This window comes from Microcaecilia unicolor, chromosome 4 (genome assembly GCF_901765095.1).
Source record: "Microcaecilia unicolor chromosome 4, aMicUni1.1, whole genome shotgun sequence".
Classification (NCBI taxonomy): domain Eukaryota; kingdom Metazoa; phylum Chordata; class Amphibia; order Gymnophiona; family Siphonopidae; genus Microcaecilia; species Microcaecilia unicolor.
The window spans coordinates 261,687,451-261,706,286 of NC_044034.1; the positions used below are offsets into that span (position 1 = coordinate 261,687,451).

At 41.4% G+C, this 18,836-nt stretch overlaps 1 protein-coding gene across 7 annotated transcripts in view; it reads left to right on the plus strand.

Moving 5' to 3' along the window:
- The window catches only part of LIMS1 (LIM zinc finger domain containing 1), a 209,452-nt gene that overhangs the window by 160,243 nt on the left and 30,373 nt on the right, over positions 1-18,836 (plus strand). For all 7 annotated transcript variants that reach the window (XM_030201468.1, XM_030201470.1, XM_030201469.1 and 4 more), the window contains 3 exons: positions 1,377-1,536; positions 4,029-4,095; positions 12,653-12,773. In XM_030201468.1, coding sequence (XP_030057328.1) covers positions 1,381-1,536; positions 4,029-4,095; positions 12,653-12,773 — 344 coding nt within the window. In that variant the 5' untranslated portion in view covers positions 1,377-1,380. The remainder of the gene's footprint in view (positions 1-1,376; positions 1,537-4,028; positions 4,096-12,652; positions 12,774-18,836) is intronic.

Genomic DNA, 18,836 nt, shown 5'->3' on the forward strand with positions numbered 1-18,836 from the left:
ATAAGTTTGTGTATAGTGTTTTACAGTGAAGGAATTGTGTTAGCCTTAATGAGGTGGCATGAAAAAGTTAATTTTAGTTTGTCATAACATCATAATGTTGGCATCTCTACACTCTGGTCCAGTGTATTCCTTCCCTCCACTACCCCATGTCCAGCAGTTTCCTCCCCAGTGCCTTCCAACTGCACTGTGCAGCCATGGAGTTCTCAGACATATTTGAGCAAATTGAGGTTCATGAAGAACCTGTTGACCTTGCAGCTCCCAATCTCATGAGGCAGCAAAATCAACAAGCTCTCTGAAGGTGGGAGTGGAAGGGGAAGATATCTGCGCTCGAGAGAGAGGCAGACTGGCTGTGGGATGTGAGAGAGAAAAAGGACGGGGCAGATGGACTACAGGCCCCTACAGAGAAGTAGGTTTCGGCTACTGACACTTTTTAAATGATCCAAAGGTATTATCTGCCACAATTTTGATGTCCTTTCTATATGCTTTCAGGCAATTAAGGACTCAGGCCTGGCTCTGCCTACTTTAGCCTCCCCAAACAGCTGAGCCACTGACCATCTGTGCTCCTGGGATGTCTGTGTGGCCAGTCTACTAAGAATGCTGGCTCCTCCTACATCCCAATGGCTTGACTTTGTGCATTTTTCACTTGGACTTTAGCTGTTTTTGAAAAAAAAAAGAAGACATTTTTCTGTTTTGAAAATGACTATATTCCCCATTTGAATTTTGGACGTTTTTAGCATATCATATTGAAAATGCCCCTTGTTGTGAATTGTTTATTGGATTGCCTTAAAATCTCCAGGTTTCTGAGAGGACAGCTGGTGAAGCTGTAAAACTCAACCTTTGCCATCTGTGCTAATTAGCACCCTTGATTTTAGTACTTTGTGCAGAATCCTGATCTTCTAATTTTTATTGTATTTCTGGACTAATCCTACCTAACCCAGTGATTTCATCCACTATCAGTATTTTATTTGTAGATGTATTATTTTCATGATTGATTGCTTTATGCTTTTATTTGAGAATTTAAGATTTTTGTATTCTTGTGATTTTTAGGAAATTAGTTCTCTCTCTTAACTTTTATATTTCTTGGTTTTGTTTTTATATTTTATATTGCTATGTAACTTTCTTTGTATTCTTTATGATGTTTGCTTCATTTAGTTCAGATTCACACTGAGTGTTTTATAGAATCAGGGTTAATCAGATCTGAGTACATAAATCTTTGGAAGTATCTGTTTATCTCATGGCGAAGTAATGCTTATTGTTGTACTGGTCATTATTTTCCAGACATTTATATAGTTTTTATATAATTTAATTTGTAATGTTACTAATTATCCCTTCGTTGTAGACAGATGCACCTAAGCTTTTATTTCCTTTCATTACAGCAACATGGCAAATGCTCTTGCTAATGCCATGTGTGAGCGCTGCCGGGCAGGCTTTGCACCTGCTGAGAAGATTGTTAACAGTAATGGTGAGCTATATCATGAACAGTGCTTTGTGTGTGCCCAGTGCTTCCAGCAGTTCCCAGAAGGACTCTTCTATGAGGTGAGTGGGTCAGAATTAACTTCTAATACTTCCTAATGTATATTTTATTTATTTATTTATTTATTGCATTTGTATCCCACGTTTTCCCACCTCTTTGCATGCTCAGTGTGGCTTACAATACATCATGAATAGTGGAATGACATTAGAAAATAGACATTTAGTGTTACAGAAAGATCATTGGTAAAATGATAAAGAAGAAACATGAAAGTAGTATAGTCACCCATGCCATGTTGAATAGTTTTTTGTGTGTCTTGTGCTCATGGATAGATGGCAGAAAGTTAGTTGGACATCAAAGAAACGTCATTATTTATTGCAATTGCTTGATAAGAATAGCCATACTGGGTGAGACCAATGGTCCATCTAGTCCAGTATCCTGCTTCCAACAATGGCCAATCCAGGTCACAAGTACCTGGCAGAAACCCAATTAGTAGCAAAATTCCATGCTACCAATCCGGGGCAAGCAGTGGCTTCTCCATGTCTATCTCAACAGCAGACTATGAACTTTTCCTCCAGGAACTTGGCCAAATCTTTTTTTAAACCTAGATACGCTGACCTCTGTTACCACATCCTCCGGCAGCAAGTTCCAGAGCTTAACTATTCTTTGAGTGAAAAAATATTTCCTCTTATTTGTTTTAAAAGTATTTCCATGTAATTTCATTGAGTGCCCCCTGGTCTTTGTACTTTTTGAAAGAAGGAAATATTGATTCACTGTTACCCGTTCTATAGACTTCAGTCGTACCGCTATAGATGCACAATAATATTTTACAATGGTTTACAATGTTAACTCGATAGAGAAATAGATTGAGAGAGAGGTGTAATTTCCATATACTGCAATTGAAACTATAGTCAGAAGAATCCAGAGATTTTTAACATGAAAAAGTAGAATTATTGGATTTTTATAAATGTTAAACTCTTTTCTGAGCAAAGTCTGGAAAGAGAATTCCTATATTCAAGAAGTATTTTCATGAAATACTGGTTAGTGGGTGAAAAGCTGATTTTGATAGATTTGGAGGTTACCTGGTGGTGATTTCAACTTTGAAACTCCACCACACATTCAAACAATCACATTTCATTTATAGGACAAGTCTGACACTTTTAAAAAATCAAAAGCCTTTCTTAAGGAAGGCAGAACACAGCCTTACGCTGACACAGGTTTCTGTCATTCAGTCAAAGCCCAGAGCATACTTACAAAAATTGGAGTACAAGCTGTGGCTGTTCATGTTCTCTAACTACTACTCCTTGAAAGGTTGTCTCAAATTCCAAATGAAATCAACATTCCCTCCCCCCCCCCCCCACCTTAACTGCATTTATATCGGTGGTGGTTTCACAAATTCAGCCTAGCAGTTGACATACTCTTTGCACAGTGGTGGCAACAGTCTTGATTACAGATATCTTGAGCTCTGTAGGGAACTCATCACAATAATCCTCATTCAGAGAGCATGTGGTCAAGATACAAGGTGACTCATTTCTCTTTGGGAACATGTCTCAACACTGCACTGCCTTCAATCCAGCTATGAAGGCCAATATGTCCTTGTTAACAAATAACTCGCACTCAGACACTGTGGGCTGATCTGAACTCAGTACCAATTTAGCAGCCCTAAGCTTAGGAGTCATCCATTGTATCCTGATTGTCTATGGAAAAAAACAATGTTTCTTACCTGTAAATTTAACAGATGTTTTCCATAGGCAGCAAGATTGATAATCACTGACCTCCAAAAAGGAGTTTTTCCTTCTACAGCTTTAGAACTAACTGAGCAGCTGACAAGACCATTGCATGTGGGAAGAGCTGTGCATGTTCAAACTTTTCTACTACGTTCTGAGTTGCCTTGGGGTGGGGGAAGGGGCAGCAATCTCTCTAAATGGGTTAGTGAGCTATGGGAAAGTAGTTCTCTTTCAGCTCCATTGAATGATTGGCTGACATCATCCACTTGTGAAGCAATATTCTTTTGTAATAGTGTGAATATGGAAAATGAAAATACCTCTGATTTATCATGCTTAGAAAAATCATTTACGATTTGAAAAGATTGTTATCCTGAGGTTAACCCCATGTCACTTTGCTTGCTGCGTCATCTCAAGTTGATATTGAACAATTAAAAACTGTCTTTCTAATTAGCTGTGTATGGTCTGAATTAGTGGTTACAAAAATCCATCCCTCAAGAATCCCCAATAAGTCTGGTTTTCAGTAAGTTTTATACACATTTTGGGTATAGTGAGAAACAGAACACCTAAAGATTCTAAGAAAGTCATCAATGTATGAGTGGTGCTCTGCTGCCTCCAGAAAACATATTAAAAGTAAGCAACTTTGCTTTTTTTTTGTTTTTTAAATAAACCTTATTCAAAGATGTCAAGACAATATATTGTTCTATGACATTAACAATAAACATTCTAAGCAGGTTTTTAAGACAATAGTAGTGTCTATAAAGTATGAACTTTTATACTGATATAATGTATGCAACATAACATTTTCTAATTTTGTGCTTTTATTCCTATAGTTTGAGGGAAGAAAATACTGTGAACATGATTTCCAAATGCTTTTTGCTCCATGTTGCCATCAGTGTGGTAAGTACTAACAATTTGTTTGCTGAAACATCAATAATAATTCATTGTTATTTAAACGTTATTATTTTAAAATCTTTTTATTGAATTATCGAACCATTTGACATCAGAAATATACAGTACTAAGAAAAGGTAAACCCCCACCTCTATCCTCCTGTTAAAAAAAAATGCCTCAGAAGATGATACTAACAAATACAACATCAAAACATTGGTCCAGGGCCTTTGATTCTTAGGACCCCACACCTGCATAATCAGTATTAATGATCCTCCCTAACTCCCTCCCCCCATCCCAACTGAGAGTGAACTTTGTTAAAGTGCATGCTTGGAAAGTTGGGCTTGTCAGAAAACTTGATAGATGAACTAAGCAAGAGTTGAATCATGGAATATGGTTTTGTTGTAAGAGCCAAAATTTGAATAAACTGCTTTCCAAACTTTGTCTCTCGTTAAATGTTTTTCTTGATCTTCTACAGCACTGTACTCTCTCCTCATTCCTTCTTGTTTCAAACTTCTCACCTTCCTGACTTCTTGTTCCTCCAGCTTTACTCAGAAAGGAATTCTGTGTGTTTAAAAAAAGTGTTGAAAAGGTATGTGTAAACATTTTGAACTCCTGTGCACAATATTTTACAATTCTACATACCCATATATACTTGACTACAAGTTGATCCCATGCATAAGTCGAGGGAAGTTTTACAACTAAAAATGGTCAAAAGTCCTGTCACTTGTGCATAAGTTGAGGTTTCCCTCCTCCTGGGCCTGTACCTCTCGCCCCCTCTCCCCTTCCCTCCCCTCCTTCCACCAGCCTGCAGGTTCAGCATGTCAGTCCCCACTGCCCTCACTGAGTACCTTCAAAAGTAGCTTTTATAGAGCTGCGTGATCCTCTGACCTAGGCTGCTGGTGGCCTGCTCTGAATCACTCCAATTTGTCCTGCCAAACAGGAAGTGGAGTCAGAGGGGTTGAGATGGATCAGAGAGTTTGCTCCAGGGCAGGCCAAAAGCAGCATAGGTGGATCGCTGCACTGCCGTATCTCTATAGAAGCTACTTATGAAGGTACACAGCAAGAGCACTGGGGATTGACACACTGAACCCGCGGGCTGGTGAAGGGAGGAGGGAGCAATTTTGGACCCCAGAGGTGGAAGGTAGGGGGAGTGAGGTGCTGGCCCAGGATCGTGCTGCCAATGGGATGGGGGGGGGGGGGGGTAAATTTTGTCAGCCTCATAGATAAGACAACCATTTATTGGGGGGGGGGGGGGAGTTACTCAAAATTTCTCAACTTATGCGGGACTTTATTTCTAAAGTTTTTGATGCAGAGTTCCTTCCTCATAAGGCCTGGCTCCTTCTTGCATGAAATCTGATACCCTCTCAGCTTTCATTCTCCCCAGGCTCTGCACACCCTCCACAACTTTCTCTCCAATTTAGCATTAAGCACTCCTTAGGTCTGATCTCCCTCATTAACTCCCCCTTCCCCCAATCCAAGGTTCCAATCCCAGCCTTTTCTGGCCTTCACCAGGGTAGACACCCCAACCTTTTTTCTCTCTCCTCCACTAGCTCTTTATTAACTCTAACTCCCTCTGCTCCCCTTTAGCAAGCACACACACCCTTAACTTGTTCTGTTCTCTCCCCTGTACCCCCAATGCTAATCACAACAGGATGTAGTCAAAGTGGAAGCAGGAGTTTGAATTGGCAGTTAAATTCGGGGTGGGGGCAGAAGATGACAACTCAGCCTGACATGAAGCTACTCTACTACTCATCCAAACAACTCAGCCATGCTACAACTTCCTCCTGGCTGCATGAGCTGGGGATGTTGCCTCCTAGTCCCTGTGCTGCATTCCAGGGGCGTAGCTACGTGGGGCACGGGGGCATGGGCCCCCCAGATTTAGCCCTGCCCCCCCACCACAGACCCTTTCGACCCCCCCCCCCCCCCCCCGCCGCCAACCCTTCCCCGCCGCTGCCGTCAGGTACCTGTGCTGGTGTGGGTCCCCAACCCCCCGCCAGCTGAAGTCCTTTAAAGCGCCGGTCTCCGGGCCAGCGCGTTGCTGCAGCTGATCTGGATGGAAGGATTCTGTTTCTGTGTGAGTCGTCCTGACTTCAGCTGGTGGGGGTTGGGGACCTCCGCCAGCACAGGTACCTGACGGCGGCGGGAAGGGGGGATCGAAAGGGGAGGGGTGGCGGGGGGGGGGGCTAAAATGTGCCCCCTCACCTCGGGCTCTGGACCCCCCTCTCGCCAAAGTCTGGCTATGTCCTTGCTGCATTCTGACTGACAAGTGTAGAATGCAACACAGGTAAGAAATTCTGTGCAAAATCTGTAGTGCACAATTGTGCAGAATTCCCCCAAAAGTACAGTTTCCATATTCAGTGATTTATTTAAAATATTTACCTACTCTGGAAGCAATTCTATAACAAGGCATGCAGTAATGGTGGAGCTTTTAATTGATAAGCATTGTTGAAGTTAAAGGTACACTTTAGTGAAGTTGTAATATCAGGGTACAACATTGACAGAATAAGCAATTGGCTACCAGAGGAGAATGGGAGAGGGGGGAAGGGAGGAAGTGGGAGGGGTAGACAGTAATATTAAAAGTTATAAAAATTGATGCCTGTTATTTAGCAATTATTGCACAATCACATTGGGATCTGATGTTTGATCTGTGCAGAGTTTGTATGAAAACGTTCATTGTGTTGCAGCATCAATAAAAAATGTTAAAAAAAAAAAAAAAAAAAAAAGAGTCTATTCTGTAAAGGGAAGCAGGCGTCTCCTTTATAGAATACTAGTGTAACCTGCCAGGACAGAGCTGGGTGGACTTCTATGGTCTATATCCCAGAAACACCAAAGAAAGACCATGATCAAGTAAATAATATCACGTTCATTGTTGATTTAAATCTTGAATTGATAATGAATGTTACTGTTGAATAGACTGGATGGACTATTCAGGTCTTTATCTGCTGTCACTATGTTACTATGTTTGTTTATTGAACTCAATATACGGCTCATTCTGGCCAGCAGGTCTGAGTGGTGTACACTATATAAATTTAACCAAGAAATAAAAAAACAAAAGAAAATTAATTCAAAAAGGAAAGGTTACATACATACACTAGAGCCATACAATCCAATTAATAAATAGAATACAATTTGGAGGTTAATCGCTCACACCGATGTCTGCAAACCAAGGGCTTATTGAAAAGAGGGTCTTTAACAGCCCTTTACATATATGAAATCTCTGCTCTGACGGCAAAGGAGGTGGTAAACTGTTCAGTGCATGGGGGCCCCATCCAAAAAAAGAAAAAAAATGATATATATATATAAGTATGTAAGTGTTGCCATACTGGGACAGACCAAAGGTCCATCAAGCCCAGTATCCTGTTTCCAACTGTGGGCACTCCAGGTCACAAGTACCTGTTAAGATCCCAAAACAGTACAATACATTTTATGCTGCTTATCCCAGAAATAAGCAGGGGATTTTCCCAAGTCCACTTTAATAATGGCTTATGGACTTTTCTTTTAGGAAGCTATCCAACCCTTTTTTTTTTTTTAAAGCCCGCTAAGCTAACTGCTTTTACCACATTCTCTGGTAACAAATTCCAGAGTTTAATTACATGTTGAGTGAAGAAATATTTTCTCTGATTTATTTTAAATGTACTATTTTGTAGCTTCATTGCGTGCCCCCTAGTCCTAGTATTTTTGGAAAAAGTAAACAAGTGATTCACGTCTACCTGTTCCATTCAACTCAGTATTTTATAGACCTCTATCATATCTCCCGTCAGCCGTCTTTTCTCCAAGCTGAAGAGCCCTAGACGCTTCAGCCTTTTCTCATAGGGAAGTCGTCCCATCCCCTTTATCATTTTCATCGCCCTTCTCTGTACCTTTTCTAATTCCACTATATCTTTTTTGAGATGTGGTGACTAGAATTGCACGCAGAATTCAAGGTGCGGTCGCACCATGGAGCAATACAAAGGCATTATAATATCCTCATTTTTATTTTGCACTTGCTCACATTAAACATCTGCTATTTGGATGCCAGGCTCCCAGTCTCGTAAGGTTATCTTTCAATTTTTCACAATCCTTTTGCAATTTAATAACTTCATCGTCAGCAAATTTAATTACCTCACTAGTCATTCCCATAGCTAGATCATTTATAAATATGTTAAAAAGCAGCGGTCCCAACACAGACCCCTGTGAAGCCCCACTATCTACCCTTCTCCATCAAGAATACTGACTATTTAACCCTACTGTCAGTTTTCTATCCTTTAACCACACTACCTCATATCCAGTGACTTTCCAATTTCCTCTGGAGTCTTTCATGAGGTACTATGTCAAATGCCTTTTGAAAATCCAGATACACAATATCGACCGACTCACCTTTATCCACATTCACCCCTTGAAAGAAATGTAGTAGATTGGTGAGGCAAGATTTCCCTTCATTAAATCCATTTAGGCTTTGTCTCATTAATCCATGCTTTTGAATATGCTCTGTAATTTTGTTCTTTATAAAAGTCTCTACCATCTTGCCCAGCACAGACATCAGGCTCACTGGTCTGTAATTTCTCGGATCATCTCTGGAACCCTTTTTAAAAATCGGGGTTACATTGGCCACTCTCCAATCTTCCAGTACCATGCTTGATTTCTGCAAGTTCATTTTTCAATTCTATCAATACTCTGGGATGTATACCATCCGGTCCTGGTGATTTGCTGCTCTTCAATTTTCCATTACGTCTTCCAGGTTTACAGAGATTTGTGTGTGTGTGTTTGTATCTTTTAGATGTGAGTGGAATGGAGTTTTCTTTTTGCCTCTTGGAAACTTTGAGCTTTGGCCCCTTCTTTGTCAATGAGAAAAGCGATTTTTCACTTGCCTACAGCAAAAATTTGGATAAATGAGGAGCCCACACCAATTTTTCAGTGAGGAAAAGAAATCTGGCAGGGATGCCCTTTATTCCTTCTTATTGGAATATCCCTGGAACCCTTTGCACAAATAGATTCACCTGATGTCCAGGGAGTAGTAATAGGAGGGATTCCTCACAGATTGGCTTTATCAATGATGCTTTTTTTTTTTTTTAATCCAAGAAAATTGATCCCTGACTTCTTGTATTTATGTGAGGAGCACAGCAGGGTCTCGGGGTATAAACTTAAGTTAACCTTCTAAAGGAGGTGGTAATCAAATAAAACCAAAGCATCCATTTCAGTGGTAGAAAAAAATTTAAATACATGGGGATCTATATTTTCAGCAAACTTAGGTGACCTTTATAATTCGCATTATCCACCAATGCTAGAATCCATATAACAGGATATGGCTCACTGGATTTTTCCTGCCCCTTCACTTCTGTATAGAATTAATGTAAGGTGAATATTTTGCCACAGATAATTAGTTCTATTCTCATTGTTTCCTTGTTTTTTTCCCAGGGAGATTTTTTTTTTTTTTACTTGATAAATTGGTGACTACATTTATATGGAATGATAAGATCCAGACTGCTCTTAAACTTATTCAAACATGATAGAAGAGGAGGTTTATCACTTCACAATTTTAAACTCGGAACAGCACTGTATTGGGCAGCAGATCAAGAGGATCAGCGCTGGCAGGCAATAGAGGCTGTAGGTTTGGAAAGAGTCCCTTTGGAGGCCCTGCTGTATAAGAAGAGAGGATAGTTTAGAACTTGTTTAAACAGCCCATCATTGGGCTAGTATCTGGGATGTGGCATATAGTGGCTGCTTGGCTCAAGTTCAATCCAATCTTGTCCCCAGTCAAACCCATCCTGTTAGAGAAAGAATTTAAACCAGGTGAAGATGCGCCAGGGGGATTTAAATCAATTAAAGAAGATGGCTCTATCTGCATGTGGGACAGCAAGCTATTCTTACTAAGCGGGAGTCTGAGGTAAACTGCATGTCAAATCCCCGAATATTCTTGCTGTTGCAGGTACAGCATTTTCTGCACTCACAGCAACATTGTTAATTAAGGAAATTAAACCAGTTGAAGAGCTATTCAGGAATCTGCAAGAGGGCATAGGCTTGATAGCTAAAATATATAAAGTGTTTAATAAAAATGGAACACATTTACCTCATTTGCATCAACAAAAGTGGGAGAAGGATAGTGGAGACGGCTGCACTAAAGAACAACAGGAGGAGATATGGTTAAATACTCATAAAATTTATATGTGCACTGCCCATTTAGAGAGAGTACAAAACAGAACCTTTTCCATAGATGGGAAGGCGGTAGAACTAGAGGACATGAAATGAGATTGAAGGGGGGCAGACTCAAAAAAAAATGTCAAGAAGTATTTTTTCACGGAGAGAGTGGTGGATACTTGGATTGCCCTCCCGGGTGAGGTGGTGGAGATGAAAAAGGTAACGGAGTTAAAAATGTGTGGGATAAACATAAAGGAATCCTGTTCAGAAGGAATGGATCCTCAGAAGCTTAGTGGAGATTGGGTGGCAGAATCGGTGGTGGTAGGCGGGGCTAGTGTTGGGCAGACTTCTACAGTCTGTGCCCTGAAAATGGCAGATGCCAATCAAGTCATGATGAAAAAATGTAATTTATTAATAGATATATTAAAAATTATATACAGTACAGCCCGACACAGGCCGTGTTTCGCCCAGCAGGGCTGCTTCAGGGGCTACACAATGATCCTCTACTGTCAAAATATGGTAGATCTGATTAAACCAAATGTACTGAAGACCGCAGTTGTGAATCTTCTAGTATATATGTTGAAAAAAAACAGCACAACCAAATAAACCAGAAAAATGTGCGGACATAAGATATGTCAGACACTCTCTTGATTCTGGTACAGGTCTTTCTCTGCCGTCATCTGCTATGTTACTATTAGAGGTGTATTTTCATAGCTTCTGGGAGAATGCCCCAAAAGATTCTTGCAGTCACGAAGAGATCCATCCTGATAGATTATACTTTGATGTTATTGGACTTTGCTTCAGAGCTAGAGGAAATACTCAAACTGTAAAGATTTAATTTAATTTTTTCCTCCTGGCTGCCAAGATGGTGTTTGTGGCAGCTTAGAGACAGGCAGCCACCCCATCAATGAGCAGATGGAAAGCAAATGTTTGCCAAGTTTTATGTGTAAATCTCTTTTTCACAAACACTGAAAGATAACAATTATGCTAAGGAATACAAAACTGTATACAAATACAAGAAAATAGTGAATGAAAACTTTTCAGTTTTCTTCCCTTCCCCCCTATATAAAAGATGATCAGATTCCTTCCTTTGCGTGTCTTCAAGAACTTCATTACAAATTTTTTCTGTGTACGTATGTTCATCCTGCCCATGTGCGGAAAATGGGCTTTCCCTCATACAGAAATGTCTTAAATGTGGCATGGCTGATGCTATGTACAGGCAAAAAAAAACTACAGTGAAGGTGACAAAAGTAGCTGGAGATCTTTAATAGCAATTCATCAATCCGATTTGACCTGGCTGTGTTTCACTGACAGGGCCTGCATCAGGAGTCTGCTACTCTCAGAAGAAGATTAGGTATGAAACAAAAAAGTCCCTTGTCAATCGAGTTGTTAATCTGTCTCTCAACACTAATGTCAAGGGACGACTTTGTTTTGTACCTAATCTCCTTCTGAGAGTAGCAGACTCCTGACACTGAAACACGGCCAGGTCAAGTCGGATTGATTAATTGTTAAAGATCTCTAGCCACTTTTGTTGCCTTCACTGTTGTTTTTTTCCCCTATACATCAGCCATGCCACACTTAAAACATTTCCATATGTGGGAAAAGCCCGTTTTCTGTGCACAGGCAGGATGATTATATGTACACAGAAAAAAACTGTAATGAAGTTCCTGAAGATGCACACATTCTGCCAGAAGCGGGCCTTTATTCAGTTTCAATGTTAATCTCCAATATCTTGAATCCATTTATTTACTACTCTTTGAAGTAATGGGTTCATCTCTGCACTAAAGATTCATGGGAGTGGTCACCGGATTGTCTGGTCAGATGTTTGCTCTGCTCCGGTACCCACTACGAGCACAGCGTAGCCAGGCGAGAGATTGGTGCCTGTACTCCACTCAGCTCTTTTAGCATGGTGGGTTTACTGTTGATTTTTCTACACTAAAAAAAAAAAAAATCTTACTACATTGGGAGTAAGATTAGCACAGAAACTTGAGTGTAAATTGCTGTGCGAATGGATAGGGCAACTTATTACAGAAGCCTCTTACTGTCTGGAGCATGAGGATACACAAAGCCAGCCTGACAATTCTTGGCAAATTTGATTTCTCATGTGTTTGAGAACACAAGAGTAGTAACAGTGCTAGCCTAGATGTAAGACAGACATGCATGAGTATTGGTAAATCCTAGAAAATAACGTTACAAATTCACCCTTAGGAAATAGTAGGTGATAAGGAGTCATGATTTTAATTGCAGCAATTTAAACCAATTTATGTAGGCTAATGTAAGAAGATCCTTATTGTAAATTTTATGAGAAACATCTGATTAGATGAGATTATTTTGTTTCTATTGGGATTTTATTTGGGACTTTTTTCTCTTTTTGCATTTAAACTGTCTTTTCTCTCCTCCTTGTCATGTTTTCTCTAGTATATACTTTATTGTATTCTGTTTTTTTCACAGGTGAATTTATCATTGGTCGTGTTATTAAAGCAATGAATAATAGCTGGCATCCTGAATGCTTTTGCTGTGATCTCTGTCAGCAAATTCTAGCAGATATTGGATTTGTCAAGAATGCTGGCAGGTAGGTCTTGCAACCATTTTGCCTGATTATGAAGAGTGATATGCAATTGTAAGTCTTTAAGGGGGTCTTTTACTAAGTTTACCGCTCTCTGAACAGGAAGTACCACTGGGCTACTGCAGCATCCTGGCAGTAGTTCCCACTCCTACGTGCGCCATTTCCAGTGCTTTTCGCCAGATTGCAGTGCAACTGCAGTAGGAGAGGCTCACGAATGTGTCTGTAAGAATGGCAGCTATGTTGGGGGAGGTGTCACTTTCAGCTCCTGCAAAGTCCTTTCCCACTTTGTGTCAGCAAGCAAGCATTTAAGCCTCTCAAAGGATTTAAAGAGCCCAGGATCCCAAGAGTTAGGAAGCCACTCTCCAGCTGCTCTCCTCATCAAGAATTTTGGGATATTTTGCAGAAGGCTTTGTCTTGGGACAGGATACTGGGGGTCCATGTTCAGTCATTCTGAGGCCTTTGGATATCCTGAAGGGACATGGCTTTTTGGTCCCAAGAGAGCACGCCTGATAGAAAAGGCCCAGGACAAATCCAGGGACTCCTTTCACCCCAGAGGATGTCCTAGAGATGGATGATGGCTTAAGGGGAACTCTCCCCAGCTGAGAGTAAGGGGTCATCCATGCTAAGATTATTTAAGGAGTGGGAGTTGTCCTCCCTGATTTCCTAGGCCACCTTTTCTCTTCAGATAGTGGAGGTGTCACAGGAGGAATTGGCGATGCTAACCTCAAGGACATTAAAACTTCCATCAAGGTCTTTCCTTCTTCACCAGGTCTTCCGGAGGATGGTCCTCACAGAGTGGGAGACTCCAGAAAGAGGAACTCAAGGGCATTAAGATCATAGGCAAGCTTTTATCCTCTGACTCTAGAGGCCTGGAAGGGTTATTTAGGCTCCCTAGGATGGATGCCTTGTCACAGCTGTGACACAGAGGACCCATCTATTGTTTACCTTTTTTGGCAAAAGTCATAGAAAAGTTAGTGTATAACCAACTGATTTTATTGATTCTAACAATATTTTGACATCTGTATGGCTTTCCAGCCTATCATGATACTGAAACATTATTGATTTCAACTTTAGATGTCATTAAAACAGATATTGACAAGGATATTGACAAGGACACTTGATTTTGTACTCTGTAACCTTGGAGGATGTAATGGGTCAGTTCAGCAAGCTGAAGAGTAGTAAATCACCGGGACCTGATGGTATTCATCCCAGAGTATTAATAGAACTAAAAAATGAACTTGCGGAGCTACTGTTAGAAATATGCAATCTGTCCCTAAAATCGAGTGTAGTACCGGAAGACTGGAGGGTAGCCAATGTTACTCCGATTTTTAAGAAGGGTTCCAGAGGAGATCCGGGAAATTATAGACCGGTGAGTCTGACGTCGGTGCCGGGCAAGATGGTGGAGGCTATTATTAAGAATAAAATTGCAGAGCATATACAAAAACATGGACTGATGAGACAAAGTCAGCACGGATTTAGTGAAGGGAAGTCTTGCCTCACCAATCTAATGCATTTTTTTGAGGGGGTAAGCAAACATGTGGACAATGGGGAGCCGGTTGATATTGTATATCTGGATTTTCAGAAGGCGTTTGACAAAGTGCCGCACGAAAGACTCCTGAAGAAATTGCAGAGTCATGGAATCGGAGGTAGGGTATTATTATGGATTAAGAACTGGTTGAAAGATAGGAAGCAGAGAGTAGGATTGCGTGGCCAGTATTCTCAGTGGAGGAGGGTAGTTAGTGGGGTCCCGCAGGGGTCTGTGCTGGGTCCGTTGCTTTTTAATGTATTTATAAATGACCTAGAGATGGGAATAACTAGTGAGGTAATTAAATTCGCCGATGACACAAAATTATTCAGGGTCGTCAAGTCGCAGGAGGAATGTGAACGATTACAGGAGGACCTTGCGAGACTGGGAGAATGGGCGTGCAAGTGGCAGATGAAGTTCAATGTTGACAAGTGCAAAGTGATGCATGTGGGTAAGAGGAACCCGAATTATAGCTACGTCTTGCAAGGTTCCGCGTTAGGAGTTACGGATCAAGAAAGGGATCTGGGTGTCGTCGTCGATGATACGCTGAAACCTTCTGCTCAGTGTGCTGCTGCGGCTAGGAAAGCGAATAGAATGTTGGGTGTTGTTAGGAAGGGTATGGAGTCCAGGTGTGCGGATGTTATAATGCCGTTGTATCGCTCCATGGTGCGACCGCACCTGGAGTATTGTGTTCAGTACTGGTCTCCGTATCTCAAAAAAGATATAGTAGAATTGGAAAAGGTACAGCGAAGGGCGACGAAAATGATAGTGGGGATGGGACGACTTCCCTATGAAGAGAGGCTGAGAAGGCTAGGGCTTTTCAGCTTGGAGAAGAGACGGCTGAGGGGAGATATGATAGAAGTGTATAAAATAATGAGTGGAATGGATCGGGTGGATGTGAAGCGACTGTTCACGCTATCCAAAAATACTAGGACTAGAGGGCATGAGTTGAAGCTACAGTGTGGTAAATTTAAAACGAATCGGAGAAACTTTTTCTTCACCCAACGTGTAATTAGACTCTGGAATTCGTTGCCGGAGAACGTGGTACGGGCGGTTAGCTTGACGGAGTTTAAAAAGGGGTTAGATAGATTCCTAAAGGACAAGTCCATAGACCGCTATTAAATGGACTTGGAAAAATTCCGCATTTTTAGGTATAACTTGTCTGGAATGTTTTTACGTTTGGGGAGCGTGCCAGGTGCCCTTGACCTGGATTGGCCACTGTCGGTGACAGGATGCTGGGCTAGATGGACCTTTGGTCTTTCCCAGTATGGCACTACTTATGTACTTATGTACTTATGTACATACTAGATATCAGATGCTTTTGATTTGATCAACCATCTGATTTTATTTTTATTGTATGTTTTATTAGTGTGTGTTTCATTTGTACCCTGCCTAGAATTTTTACATAATGTGGGTTATAAATTTTTAAAATAAACTATTCTAATGGAGGATGGTGCAGTCCTCAAGGACACCAGGATAAAAAGGTCGAGGTTCTTTTTGAAGTAGACCTTTGCTTCATGTGCCGTGGGTATTCAGGTAGCCATGTGTGGAGGCTATGTGACTCTGGAGGTGGTACATTTAAGGGGAAGCTGAATGGGTAAATATCTGGAGAAGCTTGTCAAGGATCTGGGGGAGATACAACCACAAACAAGTCGTCCAGTGTTGCCCATCTTAAGGATGCTCGGTGTGAGGAAAGGCAGGGTTGCACACCTGTTTGATAGGAAAAGAGACACGTTGTAGAGGAAAAAGCAACTCTCCATTCCTCTGAGTACTAACCCTGAATTCTTATCAGAGAGAGCCTTTCCTAAGGCAAGGGAGAGAGGAAGGAAGGAACATAAGCGCTCAGCCAGCATGCAGGGAGTGTCGTCAGCCTAATTCAGGGTGGCTACCCAGCAGCTGGGGACAGGAGAAGGAGTTGATGGAGAGTTCCTGGCGGGGTTAATGAATATGCAGTGAACCCTCCCCAGAAATAGGGAGTGGCAGCTTCCAGCAAAAACACCAAGACAGCATGGAAAGCTAGATGCAACTCCAGAACCAGTGGAAACTGAAGAATCAGGTTGTAATCCTTTCCTTTATGGCTTATACTCGATTGAGGTTGTGGAACAGGGGGGGAAAAAAAGGAACAAGCTTAAGAAAAAAAGGTTTGCTTTTACTCTTCCTTTAAATAACTATAAGCCTACAACTATATCAGTGTTTGTTTTAACGGGTGTTTGCTAGTGTCAGGGGAAGGGTACAGCATAGATTAGCCTTCTGTGTCTTGGGAGCCCTCTGAGGATTAGTCAGAACAGTTCTTGCCAGATGGGATTTCCTATGGTCTACATAAGAGTGGGCATAGAGGAACTCAAAAACTTTTTTTTTTCCCTTTCCTGAAATAAAACTTCTATACTCAAGACTGCTTGGCCCAGAAGCAGTTACTTTCAGCCCACCAAGGAAGGGGTCCTCAATTACAACCTCATACCAGGAGGAAAGGAGAGCTCCCTGACTTAAGATAGCACAGGGAAAGATATTTGTTAGCCATATATGAGTTATTGTTAAGGTTATATATTTTTTGGATGTTGTTTCATAGACAATGTTATATATGGCTTTTTTTTAAATTTAAAATTAAAAAAATATATATATATTTCCTGTATCAGATATAAACCATCCATTATCTAGTGTAGTATTGATAAATAGAGTTAACTGATTTATAGCATCAGAAGGAGTATCCTTCATCAAATAGGAAGGAATCTTATCCAAAGGACAATTGGAAAAGGCTACCTTTTTAATTGATGTAATAACAGAAACTAAATCAAAAGATGACCAGCACCTATCTGCTGGAACACTATTGGGCTCATTTTCGAAAGAGAAGGACGCCCATCTTTCGACATAAATCGGAAGATAGACGTTCTTCTCCCAGAGACGTCCAAATCGGTATAATCGAAGCTCGATTTAGGACGTCTTCAACTGCATTCCATCACAAGGATGGCCAAAGTTCAAGGGGGCGTGTTGGAGGCGTAGCGAAGGCGAGATTTCACCCATAATTGAAAAAAACAAGGACGTCCTTGACGAACACTTGGACGTTTTGACCTGGTCATGTTTTTCTTACGATTAAGGCACAAAAAGGTGCCCGAAATGACCAGATGACCACCGGAGGGAATCGGGGATGACCTCCCCTTACTCCCCCAGTGGTCACTAACCCCCTCCCACCCTAAAAAAAACCATCAAAAATATTTTTTGCCAGCTTCAAATGTCATACCCAGCTCCCTGACAGCAGTATGCAGGTCCCTGGAGCAGTTTTAGTGGGTATTGCAGTGCACTTCAGGCAGACGGACCCAGGCCCATCCCCCCCTACCTGTTACACTTGTGGTGGTAAATGTGAGCCCTCCAAAACCCACCACAAACCCACTGTACCCACATCTAGGTGCCCCGCTTCACCAGTAAGGGCTATGGTAATGGTGTACAGTTAGGGGTAGTGGGTTTTGGGGGGCTCAGCACACAAGGTAAGGGAGCTATGTTCCTGGGAGCAATTTATGAAGTCCACTGCAGCGCCCCCTAGGATGCCTGGTTGGTGTCCTGGCATGTCAGAGGGACCAGTGCACTACAAATGCTGGCTCCTCCCATGACTATATGGCTTGCATTTGGTCGTTTCTGACATGGACGTCTTTGGTTTCGAAAATCAGAAACATCCATGTCTAAGGACGTCCAAATCTAGGGACAACCAAATTTAAGGATTTGGACGTCCCTGACTGTATTTTCAAAACAAAAGATGGACGTCCATCTTGTTTCAAAAATACAGGTTTCCCCGCCCCTGGATCGGGCTGTTTGCAAGGACGTCCAAATCGAAACTTGGACTTTACTTTCGAAAATGCCCCTCCACCTGTAACTGATGTAGATTCTAACACATTACAAGAAGAGATACTATCAAATGAATAATAAATAGAATTCACTTTAGTTGCAAAATAACCAGCCAGTTCTTCAGCTGAAGGCTGAACAACACTAATTGAAATAGAGTATGTCAAATTAGAATTAACCAACAACTTTCTAAGATTTGGTTTTTCTATTCCCACTAAATTTGAATAATATATTGATCTCACCATGGCACTTCAGGCATTCTTCAAAGTAATGGCCTTCCTTAGCAAGCAGGGCATCATGGTCTATCTGTACCTGAATAACTGGCTCATCCAGATGAAGTGGGAGAGATGCACGCAGGGTTGTTAGGGATGCTAAGGAGTCTGAGATGGATAGTGAAGTATGCCAAGAGCAAGCTCATGCCTTCAGTCACCATAACTTTTGGGGGCACACTTTGACACCCAACTGGGAATAGCGTTCTTGCCTCAGGACAAGTTTGCTAAACTGCTTCGTGTTTGGCTTTCAGTTGCAGAAAGCTCTCGAATATGGAATTATATACCCGATATTGGGGTATATGGTAGTGACTCTTGAACCAGCACCCTGTCAAGGGCACACATGAGGCCTCTTTAGAGAAGCATTTTCATCTCACTAGGATTTCAATATTCCTCTTCTGCTCCCTGTTATCGGTGCAGGCAGAATTTATAGTGGTGGAACTC